The sequence below is a fragment of the Stegostoma tigrinum genome, chromosome 10 (genome assembly GCF_030684315.1).
Source record: "Stegostoma tigrinum isolate sSteTig4 chromosome 10, sSteTig4.hap1, whole genome shotgun sequence".
Classification (NCBI taxonomy): domain Eukaryota; kingdom Metazoa; phylum Chordata; class Chondrichthyes; order Orectolobiformes; family Stegostomatidae; genus Stegostoma; species Stegostoma tigrinum.
The window spans coordinates 50,847,146-50,860,208 of NC_081363.1; the positions used below are offsets into that span (position 1 = coordinate 50,847,146).

The 13,063-nt window shown below is 40.4% G+C and overlaps 1 protein-coding gene across 1 annotated transcript; it reads left to right on the top strand.

Annotated features, from left to right (window-relative positions):
• Nucleotides 1-242: 242 nt before the first annotated feature.
• On the top strand, nucleotides 243-12,457 carry dact1 (dishevelled-binding antagonist of beta-catenin 1). Its single transcript, XM_048538595.2, has 4 exons — nucleotides 243-837; nucleotides 2,821-2,953; nucleotides 6,333-6,485; nucleotides 10,388-12,457. The coding sequence occupies exons 1-4, from the start codon at nucleotides 496-498 to the stop codon at nucleotides 12,271-12,273; spliced, it is 2,514 nt and encodes an 837-aa protein (XP_048394552.2). The 5' UTR covers nucleotides 243-495; the 3' UTR covers nucleotides 12,274-12,457.
• The last annotated feature ends 606 nt before the right edge of the window (nucleotides 12,458-13,063 follow it).

The following is a 13,063-nucleotide window of genomic DNA, read 5'->3' on the forward strand; positions in this document are numbered from 1 at the left end:
ATGTTGTGAACGCGCAAAAGTTTTTAATTTTAAACGTTGACTGTCTGTCTTGTATTTATCGTCCAGAAGAGGCGCTGTCCTGTTTAACGAAGGTGGCGTCCCCGATGCTGTTTGATGTAGCCGCGCTGCTCGGCTGGAGTTCATCACATTTTGATTAGTCGATTAGATCAGTGCCAGGAGCGGGGCGGCGGGACGCAAGTTGCGGGATCACGCATTGACGCTCCCCACCCCCCTCCCTCCGCTGCCTCTGCATTGGAGCGAAGGCGAGTCGGACAGCCGAGCTGTCAACGGCGGGTGCTGCGGCAGCTTTCTGGGCGAGGGGTCTACTTCACAGTCTTCGTCTCATCTGTCACCCCGGCCAAACAAAAACACACACAGCGGGTTCACCAGCACACTTTTTAAAAAAACAGAACAAAAACTACTCGAACTTAACAAACACTGGGGAAGTGAGGGGCTGTTCTTTGCAAGTGTTCGTGTCACCCGAGCTTCTGTCTAATGCTGAAGCAGCCGCCCACTCTTTTAGCGATGCCCGTTAACGGGGATCGGCATGCGAGCAGGCTGGAAGGAGAGAGCCGAAACCGGGAGAAACCAGAGGCTGACAGCGATCGCTGCCGGACGCGGGACAGGCTGGAAGCGACCCTGGCGGGGCTCGGGGAGCTGGATTTCCTGAAGCACCGGCAGCAGTACTTGGTTCGGGGCGCAATGGAATTGCTGAAACCTGCGGAACACACTCCGGCTTTCAAAGGCGAACAGGGAAAGGGATCTCAAGGAGAACTTTACCTGACCCCTGAGGAAAAACGATTAGAAGATAACATTCTCATGTTAAGGAAACAATTGGTGAGAAATTAAAACGAATCTACGCTAAATCGGCTCTAAATGTTATAAGTTGTATCAGTGTAATATTCATAATTTTTTGTAGCAATGAGATTTGCATGACGTTTTTGTTTCCAAATGCAATGTCCTCAATTTTCATTGATCATCTTATTGCTACACTTTGTATTATGGTTTGTGACATCCGGAGACAGGGACAAAGTAAGGAATGCATTTTAACTTCTGTCAAAAAAAAGCCTGTCCGATTTAGAAATCATTTAACTTCTGTCCGCGTGAGGGATCTCACTCGTTTTCCTATTTACTTTAAACGACCTTCCTGGCACTTGGCTTGATGTCTGTTATATGAACAGCGCATTGTTTTTTTTTGCTGATTCAGGAACTATAGGCTTCAGTCAGTAAACAGTGGGGCGAGCTGAATCAAATCGCTTTTGTAATGGATTTCCAATCGAACGATGCGATTTCGTATCTAAGGTGCAAGATAGGGGGAGCTGGTCGTTAATGGCAAATGCAGCTGCTGCATTTTACAACCTTCAGTGAGTTCGATTAGAGGTCTTTGAATGACTGAGAGGAAGGAGACGTGACTTTTTAACCAAAATAAATGCAGTAAACTAACTTCCTGCTCACAAAATAACAGCAAAAAAAAACCTAATCTCCTCTTCGGAGGAGGTCCAGCTGCATGTTTTAAAGCTCTTGGTCTGTTACAATAGCTACAAGAGTGACTGAAATTAACTTTACAAGCAAATCTTAGCTCTCCCGCAGAGCTGGGGGATGGACCCACTGTTTATATGAAGCGATCAGCTGACTGAAATGAATCATTCAGAGCGATTTTCTGTACAGTGTTTCTGCACCAAGTGCAGAACAATAGATCTGGTCTATAACCTATCAATACGGAGTAATTAATCACACATCCGTGTCCCCAGATTACTATTCCAGCTGTTGATAAAATCGAGCTGTTATTCGAGAGTTGTTGAACCTGCAGTTTTGGGGTTCGTAAAGCAACCTCGATGTTTTACAGCAAAACAGGGACCACCGTCCCACCTTGGGCAATGGCTCAGTTTTTTTTCCCTGTAAGCGTTTATTTCCAGCTCATCGGCAAGTGATTGGTTCCAACGGCTCGTTAACGCTTTTTAAAGTGAGTTTAATTCGATCACATTTAATACCGGAGACATGAGCTCAAAAATGATCCTCTTGCCCATTGCCAATGCTGAATCCTGAGATCATCAATCACATTGAACTTTCTGTCACGCCAGATTCACAAGGGATCGAGACATTATGGCTGGAGGTCTGGGCACGTGCTTTGCTCATTTTTCAAAAATACCTTTTTCTGAAGTATAAAATCTCCTATTGATATTGCCTGTGAAGTATTTACAAAATAAAGCTTTGTCTTAAACCCGGAACAGTCACCGTTAGCTATTATCTCCCATATTCTTGTAGGTAAATTACTCACCGAGGCGGCAAATTGCCAAAAAAATTCTACAAAAGAATTTCAACTGTCTTGACTTAAATAGCCATAAAAAGAATATTTTCATTTTACTTGGTGGTTGCTTTACTGGAGGGAGAAAAAACTGCATTCAGTAATTCTCCTGTGGGACTGCAACAACGTTATTTCAATTTTCAGAGAAAAATCTTAAGAACCCAGTTTTAATCCAATCAGCCTGTGATTTTATATATCTGAATAGATGCAGCAGTATTAGACAAAATAGAACTTGCCTGATGTAATCAAAATGGAACTAGTTCAGAATTTCAGGTTGTGTTAAATCAGACCTGAATTCTGTCATTTTAACAGGAAACACATTTGCAGTATGGTGCTGTGCCTGGAATGGTGGAAATCAGAGACAGGTTCATGTGACACAGTCAATGAATAGAATCAGCAGTGTTTCTTAGCATTCTCTGGAAACTGTGGCACGGCTGAACTTTCCGAATGGAAATGTCGTCACACTGCAGAGAATTTACAGTTGATTAAAATGTGACCCTGTTCAATCTTTTCAGAACTGTTTGAGGAGGAGAGATGCTGGTCTCATAAATCAGCTGCAGGAGCTGGATCGACAGATCAGTGACCTTCAGCTGGACGTAGAAAAGGCTTCAAATGACAACTTAGAAACAGACAGTCGACCAAGCTCAGGTCAGTATGTTATTGGCGGTCAGATATAGATTCTGTAGGAGGATTCATATGAATAGAAACTGTAATTACTTGCTAAACGTTTGGAATACTAAATGTACTTTTCATTTCTCAAATTAGTTTACCAGTATATAAGGTGATGTTGCTTTAAAAATCTAAGCTCCAGCATCAGCTGATAGTGTTCTCTGAATAGAAATGTTTTACTGCTGCCTTTTTTTACTGTGTAAGTGGACTTCAAAGGCTTAAGACCCAGAGAGGTAATATTCTGTATAAGGGTATTAGGGTGGGAGGAGATAGTGACAGTAGTAATGTCACTGTACTTCAGATGTCCAGCCTAGTTGTCTGGGAACGTAGGTTCAAATCCCAGTTGATGGAGTTGTCTCAGGAATGGTGACCATGAAACTCCAATCTACTTCACTAATGCCCTTTAGACATGGAAATTTGAAATCTTTACCCAGTCTGACCTACACATGACTCCAAAGCCACAGCAACGTGGTTTGACTCTCAACTGCCTTCTTAAATGCCCTAGCAAGCCAAGCATAATTAGGGATGTTCTGCAAATGCTGGTTTTGGCTGTGATACCTGCACTCCATATAAGTATAAAGAAAAAAGAACATCTGTGAAGGACTTGTTGATTATTTTAAAATTCATTCTAGCAAAATATTTTGCATTATTCGAATATTTATAAACTCTATACATTGGCATTGGTTTTCCCTGAAGAAAATGCACGTTTGTGTGTAACACTTGCACGTTATCGGAAAATCCAACTGATGCAGAATCACTTTGTGCTATGCTTTCCTTACAACAATAGTGACTGTCAATGTCCCACAAACATCAATGAGGAAAAAAAGACCAGTTATTCTGTTTTGGAGTGTTAGCTGGGGGCTCAGGGTAAACTTGCAGGTTGAATCAGTAGTCAGGAAGGCAAATGTTATGTTGGCATTTATTTTGAGAAGACTTGAATATAAAAGCGGGGATGTATTACTGAGGCTTTATAAGGCCCTGGTCAGGCCACATTTGGAGTATTGTGTGCAGTTTTGGGCCTCATATCTCAAGAAAGATGTACTGGCCCTGAAGTGGGTTCAGAGGAGATTCACACAAATGGTCAGGAATGAGAAGCTTAACATACAAGGAATGTTTGCGGACTCTGGGACTGTACCCATTGGAGTTTAGAAAGATAAGGGGGAGTCTAATTGAATCTTAGAGAATACTGATTGGCCTAGACAGAGCGGATGGTGGGAAGATACTTCTATTGGTAAGAGAGACTAGGACCCAAGGGCACAGCCATAGAGTAAAGGGAAGACCTTTTAGAGCGTAGTTAGGGGAAATTTCTTCAGCCAGTGTGGAATTCACTACCACAGAAGGCTATGCAGGCCGGGCCATTGAGTACATTTAAGAATGAAATTGACAGGTTCTTGATTATCATGGGGATCAAGGGTTATAGGGAAAAAGTGGGAGGATGGGGTGGAGGAACTCATCAGCCATAATTGAATGTGGAGCAGACTTGATGGGCCAAAAAGCCTAATCTCTGCTCCTATGTCTTATAGTCTTATGGTCAAAATGTCGGCCTGGAAACCAAGAGACCTCCTTGCTCATTTTCAAGCAATGTCATTTTTTACAACTTCTAGGGGAGCCTCACAGCATCTGATCTAACAGACTGCAATTCTAATGATGGAATCCTCTCGTAGTCTTGCACTAAATTGACTGAATTGCTAGTAAATGTTATGTGCCCAAGTCCTGGAGTGGGGTTCCTTTTCTCCCTTCAGTTTTAATATGGTAGACCACCTTTTTAAAAAGTTTTCTTGAGTTTCCCAATGGCTGAACTGTACATATCGATGTGTTTGCTAATCATCCGAAGTTAGATGTCATGAAGGTCTCACATTTGGCCTTTGGTGTATGTTCATTAACTGTTTTCTGAGAGTTATTATAAAGGGAATTCAGTTGGTGACGGAAAACCTGTGGCAAGGAAAATCTAGTCGGCTTTTTCAGGTCCTGTTCACTGTCATGCAGACAAGGTGACGGGCGTTGATGTCAAATGAGGACATGCAAGGCTTGGTTGTCACTCTTCCACGTTCATAAAGTCAATTGACACTTATTGCCATGGTTCAGAACTGAAGAATAGTCACATGGTTGAAGTATTAATTACTTGTTGTTACCCCATGGAACTATATCCGAACATGTTTCAGTGACTTTAGGAGAATAGGAAATAAGCTGTGGGAGGTTATGGAAATGTTGTAGTAGGTGGAAAAATAACTATGCAGATTTATGTGACGAAAACTATATGATGAAAGCCTATTTTGAATTTATTCAGTTTGCTTTAAAGATTAAAACTCCTTTTGACAAAACAAAATTATTAGAAGTAAATGTATATAGTTTGAAAGTTGCAAGATTTGGGTAAAGCAAAGAAGATATCAATTGGTAAACAAGGAAGCATTTAACAAATATAGAGAGGATGTAGCCTTTTAGATTTTCTTTCTTTGCCATTTTCAGTAATCTTAAATGTTAAACTAAAGTTCAAGCCACATAAGGAGATCATTCCACCAACTATGACAGTGGTGGCTCTTTGCTAGAACAAGGCAAAAATAAACCCATTGTAGTCTTGTCCTCATATCCCTTTACAACTTCTAAGGGAGCCTCATAGCATCTGATCTAACAGACTGCAATTCTAATGATGGAACCCTCTCATAGTCTTGCACTACATTGACTGAATTGCTGGTAAATATTATGTGTCCGAGACCTGGAGTGGGGTTCCTTTTCTCCCTTCCATATCCCATATGTATTTTCCGTCTGCTTCAGTAAATATTTAGAATTCCCTAAAAGATGAAATTGTTTTTGCCTGAATGACCCACTATGACAAAGTTTACTATATAACAACTCGATAGTAAAGCATTTTTCCATCTCCTTTCCTCAATCTCTCAACGACCATTTTAAATTAAAGATCTTTGTCTCTAACTCCCTGACCAGATGATGTTGTCTTTGCCAATTCACCCATCACTCTTTAGAAGTACCATTTAGCCTTCTCTGTTTCAGTGGAAATTGTCCTGACATCTCAAGTCTGAATTACACTTGCAACCCAAAGAAAATCCAGTTGCATGTTTCCAGAGCTGTAGTATGTTCAGCTTTAATGGAAAGAAATTTAAAGGCAGGGACTGTTTTCAAACCATTTTATCTTCTGCTAATATGGTGGCCTGAGAAGTCTCTTGCATGTGCTCATCTACAATTGCTTCAGATTTATTTTTCAAAAATCCTCTATGGATATTGAGTTTAATCCACATGACAGTTTTTGTGTGTCATTGGGTCAATTTAAAACCTAGTGACTTTGACAAATGTTTGTCAGTGACCTTGTATTTTGGAATTGTCAACCTGCTTTCTGTGTTAACAGGTTTTTATGAATTGAGTGATGGGACATCTGGATCACTTTCGAATTCCTCTAATTCTGTTTTCAGTGAATGTCTATCCAGTCACTCTAGCACCTGCTCCTGTGGCCCACCAGATGCATCACTGACCATCACAGATGGACGACCGAAATCAACAGGTAAGAGGCACATCTGAGGAATTTAAGCTGAACTAATGAGAGCAATGTGATTGAACATCTGTCACTGGTTTTATAATCTGATTAGGTACAACAAAAATAGAGTCAATTGTGTCCTTGGCAGTGTAAAAATCTCCTCCTTGTTATATCTTATGCTGATCAGCAGTTCGTTGTCAAGTACTCATTTTGCCAAAAGATTATCACATTGGTTGATGGGCTTTTAGAAAGAAAACCAAAACTCTTGGATGAATCCATTCTTTAGAGATATTATTTGACAAAGATATAAGACCGTAAGACATAGGAGTGGAAGTAAGGCCATTTGGCCCATCGAGGTCACTCCACCATTAAATCATGGCTGATGGGCATTTCAACTTCACATCCCTGCACTCTCCCTGTAGCCCTTGATGCCTGTGATGAATGTGTTTGGGGGAAATATGTTAATTTTTGATTCCCATCAATTAATTGCACATTAAATGCCCAATTGTAGGGCTCTTGTTGTATAACGGTAATGTCCCTACTTCTGAGGCAGGAGGCCTGGGTTCAGCATATCCAAACAGATTGATTAAAATAATTAAATACTGAACTGCCAGCACTTTAAATTAGCAATGGAGATTTACATATCCTCAAAGATCACAAATTGAACATTTGACTGCCAAATAGGGCAAGCGGTTTTGTCTAAGTTGTTCGTTTAAGTCCTGAGTCATTGGGTGAATAAATCAAGGAGAAACTTTCTACTCAAATTGCTGTAACCATTTGTTTGGAACAGTCTGCTTGTTGTTTTGCAGGGGTCAAAGGTAAAAAAAAGTTCCTGTAATTAATGCTATTTCAGAATAAACAAAGATTTGGAATTAAGGAAAATAACTGTGTTTATAATGGAAGCCTATAACCATTAAAAGAACTTGGACTGAATTTAACATTCTGATCGTAGTTCCTGTTGGAAAGACCAGAAGTGATGCAAGTTTATGGGTCAAGGCATCTGCTGAACCTGATCACTCGATGTCTGGCCAATTAGTATGGGTGATGTGGGGTTATTACAAAATTACGCAGTTGGGGTGGCATTAAAGTTGGAAAGCTCACGTCACTTGATAGCCATGCAGGAGTGATTTACAGGGTGACCAGCCAAGCGTTTGAAGGTAGATTTTTTTTTGGCTTTTAATGCAAGCAGTGCACTTTCACAAGGGCGCATTGTGTGACTTTCTCAGGTGCAGGCCTAGTTTGTTTTGGGAATAGCTGCAAATCTCATGGAGAATTAAGCTTGGTTTTCCTCATCCATATGAAATTTTGCAAAGTTGCCAGCCCCCTGAACAATGAATTAAGTACCCCTTTGATGAAGTAGTGCTGACTACCTGGGAATTTGTGCACAGGTTCCTGGTTGAGCTTGGAAGGAACCAGTGGCCTCAGAATTATGCACTGCTGTAACTTTTAAAGTCTGTCATGAGCTTATTGCCGTTGCCCCTCAGGTGAAGGTGAGCCTACATGAGGGTCTATAGCTCTATGATTTTTCTGTGGGAGAAGTGAAGTCACTGGCTCTTAGGCAATGGCAGGTAGGTCAAGTGTTGCAAACACTGGCTTTTAAGGCTTGGCCCTCTGACTGCAGAAGGCAGTCCCTGAGACAGGCCCTGTTCCCACACAACTTGAGCCAGTCCCTTGGTGCTTCAGATTCTGTGGATGAGACTACAATCTTAGGCTAAATGTGACACCAGCTCGGGCATATACCCTTATGGCTTGCCAGGTTTAATTGTGTAAGTTTCTCTAACCAAATGGGGTTTTCATGCACTTAAGAACACATAACAAAATGTGGCAAATTCTAGTTCAAATGACTTAAGTAGGCTTATTAATAGAGTTATTACCCTTCCAGCCATAAATGGGTTAGTTGCCCAAATTGGCAACATTCACTGTCAGCTTTATTACAGGTAGTTTTTCTAGTGTGAGCATGTTGACAGGAAAGTTCCAAGGGAATTAATTGTTCCTGGTTGACAAGTCCGCATCTTGATATTCTGGATTTAGTTCATGTCCCCAGTTGCGGAAAGATCACCCTGATTATCTTTTGATATGTAGTTATGATAAGACAGTGTCTAAATGGAGTGAGAGGCATCCTGCACCAGTTTAGGTGCAGAAATAATGTGCAAAATTCAAGCCTATGTTCTAACTTTAAAATGAATAATCAAAACTCAAATGTCATACAAAATACTGCATATAATTCTGGTCTTCCAGCTATAGGAACGATGTTGTGAAGCTTAAAAGGGTTCAGAAAAGATTTACAAGGATGTTGTCAGGGTTGGAGGGTTTGAGCTACAGGGAGAGGTAGAATTGGCTAGGGCTGTTTTCCCTGGAGCATCAGAGGCAGAGGGGTGACTTTATAGAGGTTTGTAAAATCATGAGGGGCATGGATGGGGTAAATAGACAATGTTTTACCTGCAGGGTGAGGGAGTCCTAAACTAGAGGGCAAAGGTTTAAGGTGAGAGAGGAAACACTTAAAATAGACCTAAGGGGCAATTTTTTCACACAGAGTGGTGCATGGAATGAGCTGCAAGAAGAAGTGGTGAAGGCTGGTGCAATTACAACATTTAAAAAGCACATGGATGGGTATATGAATAGGAAGGCTTTAGAGGAAATGGGTCAAACACTGGCAAATGGGACTAGATTAATATAGGGTATCTGGTCAGCATGGATGTGTTGGACCAAAGGACCTTGTTCCATGCTGTACAGTTCTATGACTCTGTGACTCTATAACAGTACAGAAGGCACATAATACCTTATGACTTTTTTCATAATTTGTAAATGGCTTTTATTTTAAAAAAGATACAAGCTAAAATGCTACTAACTTGCAAACTTCTTTATATCTTCTAATATGGATTGTGCATCACATCTTGGTGGGTTTTCACTGCTAGCTTATTTGCAAAAGAAAAAAAAACCCTGCAAACTGTGTAAGCTCCCATGGATGAAAGGAACCTTGAATCGAGGCCTTTGAATCTGGTACCTAGATGATGATATTTTTATACATGAATTTTTAAGTCATGTAAATATACAGGATAATATCGATCATATAAGAAACTACTTTTCATTATAAAAATGGGTCTAAGCTGAAGTAGTACATCTCACACTGTAATCTAGTAATAAGCTTCGTAGCTCTACAATGTTGTTCAATCTCTGGTTTTTGGTTAGTTTATCAGATGATTCCTTAAATAGTTGAATTGTTTACTACCATTCTCTGTCCAGCCTACCATACGAGCATGGGAAGCTCACTAAGGTACTGAAAGTCACTGGCATCTTGATGTTACTATCAGGAGAAAGAAAATGAATAAAGCAGAGCAAATTATTGAAATAAACTGCAGGAAATATTTTGTCATGTGTTGCAAATAGTTTCCCAGCAGTGAGAGCAGCAGACAAAGGGTCACTGGCCTCAGAATGTTAACTCAGTTTTTGGCTCTCCACAGATGCTGCCAGACCTGCTGAGTTTCTCCAACACTCACTGTTTTTGTTGTAAGATTTCCAGATATGCAGTCATTTGTTTTATTTTAGTGAAAGCAGCAGTACCGCTCTATTATTGATGTATTCAGCATAGGACCTTAATTAGCCATTAAATGTATGAAGCTGTAAGTTGTCTGTTTTTGCTTTTAAGACAATATTTGACTGTGCTTATCAGATTTCTGTTACCTTGATCCAATGCAAGTATTTTTTTAAATGGCGGAATCAATCCAGCATCTCCAATATGTATGAGTTGAAGTGGTTGCTTCTTAGCAAGAAATGGAACACCAGCTTCTTGATAGATTCTTCACTGCCAGCCTGTTTAAAAAAAATGCAAAATCTGTAAGCTCCCAAAATTCCAAGAAATCAAATACTGTTGAGTGCATTTGCTGGATTAAATAGGAATAGAATTCTGACTGCTATTTTCTTATTCACAGAGGATTTCTTTGGCTGGAGGGACCATGGAGCGGGCCTGCTTGACTGTCAGTACCCGGGTATTGTTCGCCGCTCCTTCTCCGCGCCATATTCTAGCTCAGTTGACGTTGCTGCTGACATCCATCCCAAGTATCAATGTGACTTGATTTCCAAGAACGGTAGTGATGTGTATCGATATCCCAGTCCTCTACATGCAGTTGCAGTCCAGAGTCCAATGTTTTTTCATCCTACAGCTGGAAGTGTTAAAGAGGAGGAGAAGCCCCAGTATGACATAGCTGACCTGTCAGTGGGACCTCAGTTGGAGACTGTAAACATTGAGCCTGCTGTTCCAGCCTCTCAGAACAGTTCCTGCCCAGCTGTACACCCTTCAGCAACTAAAAGACTTGATAATTATATATTTGGTCTTATTCAGAGGAAAGTCCAGCTAGTCAGGCCAAATAAGCCGAGGACGAGCCTGAATACAGATCCGCTAAAGGGAATCTTGAAGCAAGGTAGTATCTGTGTCAGACAAATTGCTTGTATCGCACCATGTACTAATGAACTGAAAGTGTTCAGAAATGTCTCTACAAATCCTACCGTATCCAACACTTCAGAAAACAGTGTAACGTCACCACAGAAGCAACTTCTGAACAATGACAATGCACAAGACAACAAAAATACGCAATTATGCAAAATTGAATCAACAAACAATCGAATAACTTTTAATCAGGATAGTATTAATGAATTTCAGACTAGTAGCCTCTCAAAGAAGAGGACTAATGTGGCAAATGGACTACCAAAATGCACTGTGCCTATAGATTGTCAAGAAGGAAATAGTGAAGGTGACTCTTGCACACCAAAAGATAATTCATATCAGTGTGTGATAGTACATGAGGAGATCAGTGTCGTACAACCTTCTAAAGTGGTGTCTCCTAAAAAACTAACAAGGCCGCCTCCAATGTCTCCCACTATGGAAGAGAAGCCATCACTAGATGTCAGGAGTGAAGGGTCCTCTGTGCAGAGTTTAGAGGATGGTGGGCAGTTAGTGAATGCCCAGTTCATTCCAGCACAGCAGCAAGTGGTAAAACCCCGTAAAGGTACTAAAAATATAAAGATTGTCAAAGTTAAGAATACTACTGTGAAATCCAGAGCAAACTGTGACGTAGCTCCTGAAACAAATGCTCAAGCCTTAAAACAAAAACCCAAAGCTGTTGCAAAAAAATGCCATTTTTCCAACGATGTAGTCCATGTAAAGCGAAATGTAAGGAGGCCGACTTCCAGAGCAAAGAATGGAGTTTATACACTATCTGAGAACAGCATCCTGGGTAGACAGGCTGGGGCTAGGACTGCTAAATGTAGCAGGCAAGGAAGGGAAGTTGTTCTGGTCAAATCCAGATACAAACAAAGGGTTGATTACCGAAAGTGGAGACCCCCTGTTGAAGTTTCTCATGAAGAAGCGATGAGACGATTTAGAAGACGCAGTAGGAGAGAAGCACTCTGTCATATGCCTGGTGTGTATACAAAGACCAATTTGCCAAATAATGGTGTTTGTGCCCTCAGAGGAAGTGATTCAGAATACTCTGCTGAGTGTGAATCATTATTCCACTCCACCGTCGCAGATACTAGTGAGGATGAGCAGAGCAATTACACCACCAATTGCTTTGGAGACAGTGAATCGAGTTTGAGTGAGGTGGACTTTGTAGGGGAAACAACTAGTTCTAGTGACTCTGATGAGAGTGGTGCCGTCGTCTGGCCTCAGTTTAGCCAGTCTCATCCTGCGCAAGTATCTACTTCTAAGTCAAAGAAGCCTCCGCCAAAGGCTTTTGTTAAAATCAAAGCATCACACAACCTAAAGAAGAAAATTCTCCGTTTCAGATCTGGATCTCTCAAGTTAATGACAACTGTTTAAAAGAATGTCTGATATTTGTTGTATTAAAAAATGAAGGTGATATTGGTTCTTATTTTGATTTGTAAATTGTAAGATGGGTATTTTAAAAGTTTTTTTTCTGTCAGAATTAAGCATGTAAGAAGTTTTTAAACTATCAGTATTTTATGTGCATGATTATTTGTTTCAATATTGGCACCGTATTGTACACTGCTAACTGTATATAGTACTTGTATATTGATACAATTTGTTTAATGCAATAATAAATTGTCTACCTTAAATCTTTAAAATGTTTTGAAATTTGGCTTTAATTTTTATCTTCACCTGATGGCCCTCGTGTGTTGTAGCTTGCAATCAGGGAGAAATGAAAATGCAAGAGAGTGATGTAGTTTATTAAAGCATGTCAGAAACTGTGTTTAAATTATGAATAATGTCTATAAGATAGATAAATAATTCTCACATTGGCTAATGCATGGCAGAGCAGAAAATTCATTATTGCTCTCATTGGTACCAATGTATCATGGTTGTAATTAATGTAATCAGCAGAAAGAAATCACACAGAAACAGGAAATTTCACCCTACAAATTTCTGTGGATCTTTCTCCCTGAATAAGTCACCCAATTTGTTCCAATGTCATGCTATGGAATGACAGGATATCGCAATGATGATAAAAGAACTACATTTATTCCCTCATGTGTACAAGGCAGTAGATAGAGTCATACAGCACAGAAACAGACCCTTCTCATCTTCTCAAACCAGATGTCACAATCTGACCTAGCCGTATTTGGCCTATATCCTTCTAAATTCTTCCTAT

Excerpts from the sequence above, each read along its gene's own strand:
- dact1 (XM_048538595.2), top strand. The coding sequence starts at position 496 with ATGCTGAAGCAGCCGCCCACTCTTTTAGCGATGCCCGTTAACGGGGAT. Across the intron at positions 2,954-6,332 it reads AGACAGTCGACCAAGCTCAG|GTTTTTATGAATTGAGTGAT; the intron begins GTCAGTATGTTA and ends CTGTGTTAACAG. Across the intron at positions 6,486-10,387 it reads TGGACGACCGAAATCAACAG|AGGATTTCTTTGGCTGGAGG; the intron begins GTAAGAGGCACA and ends TCTTATTCACAG.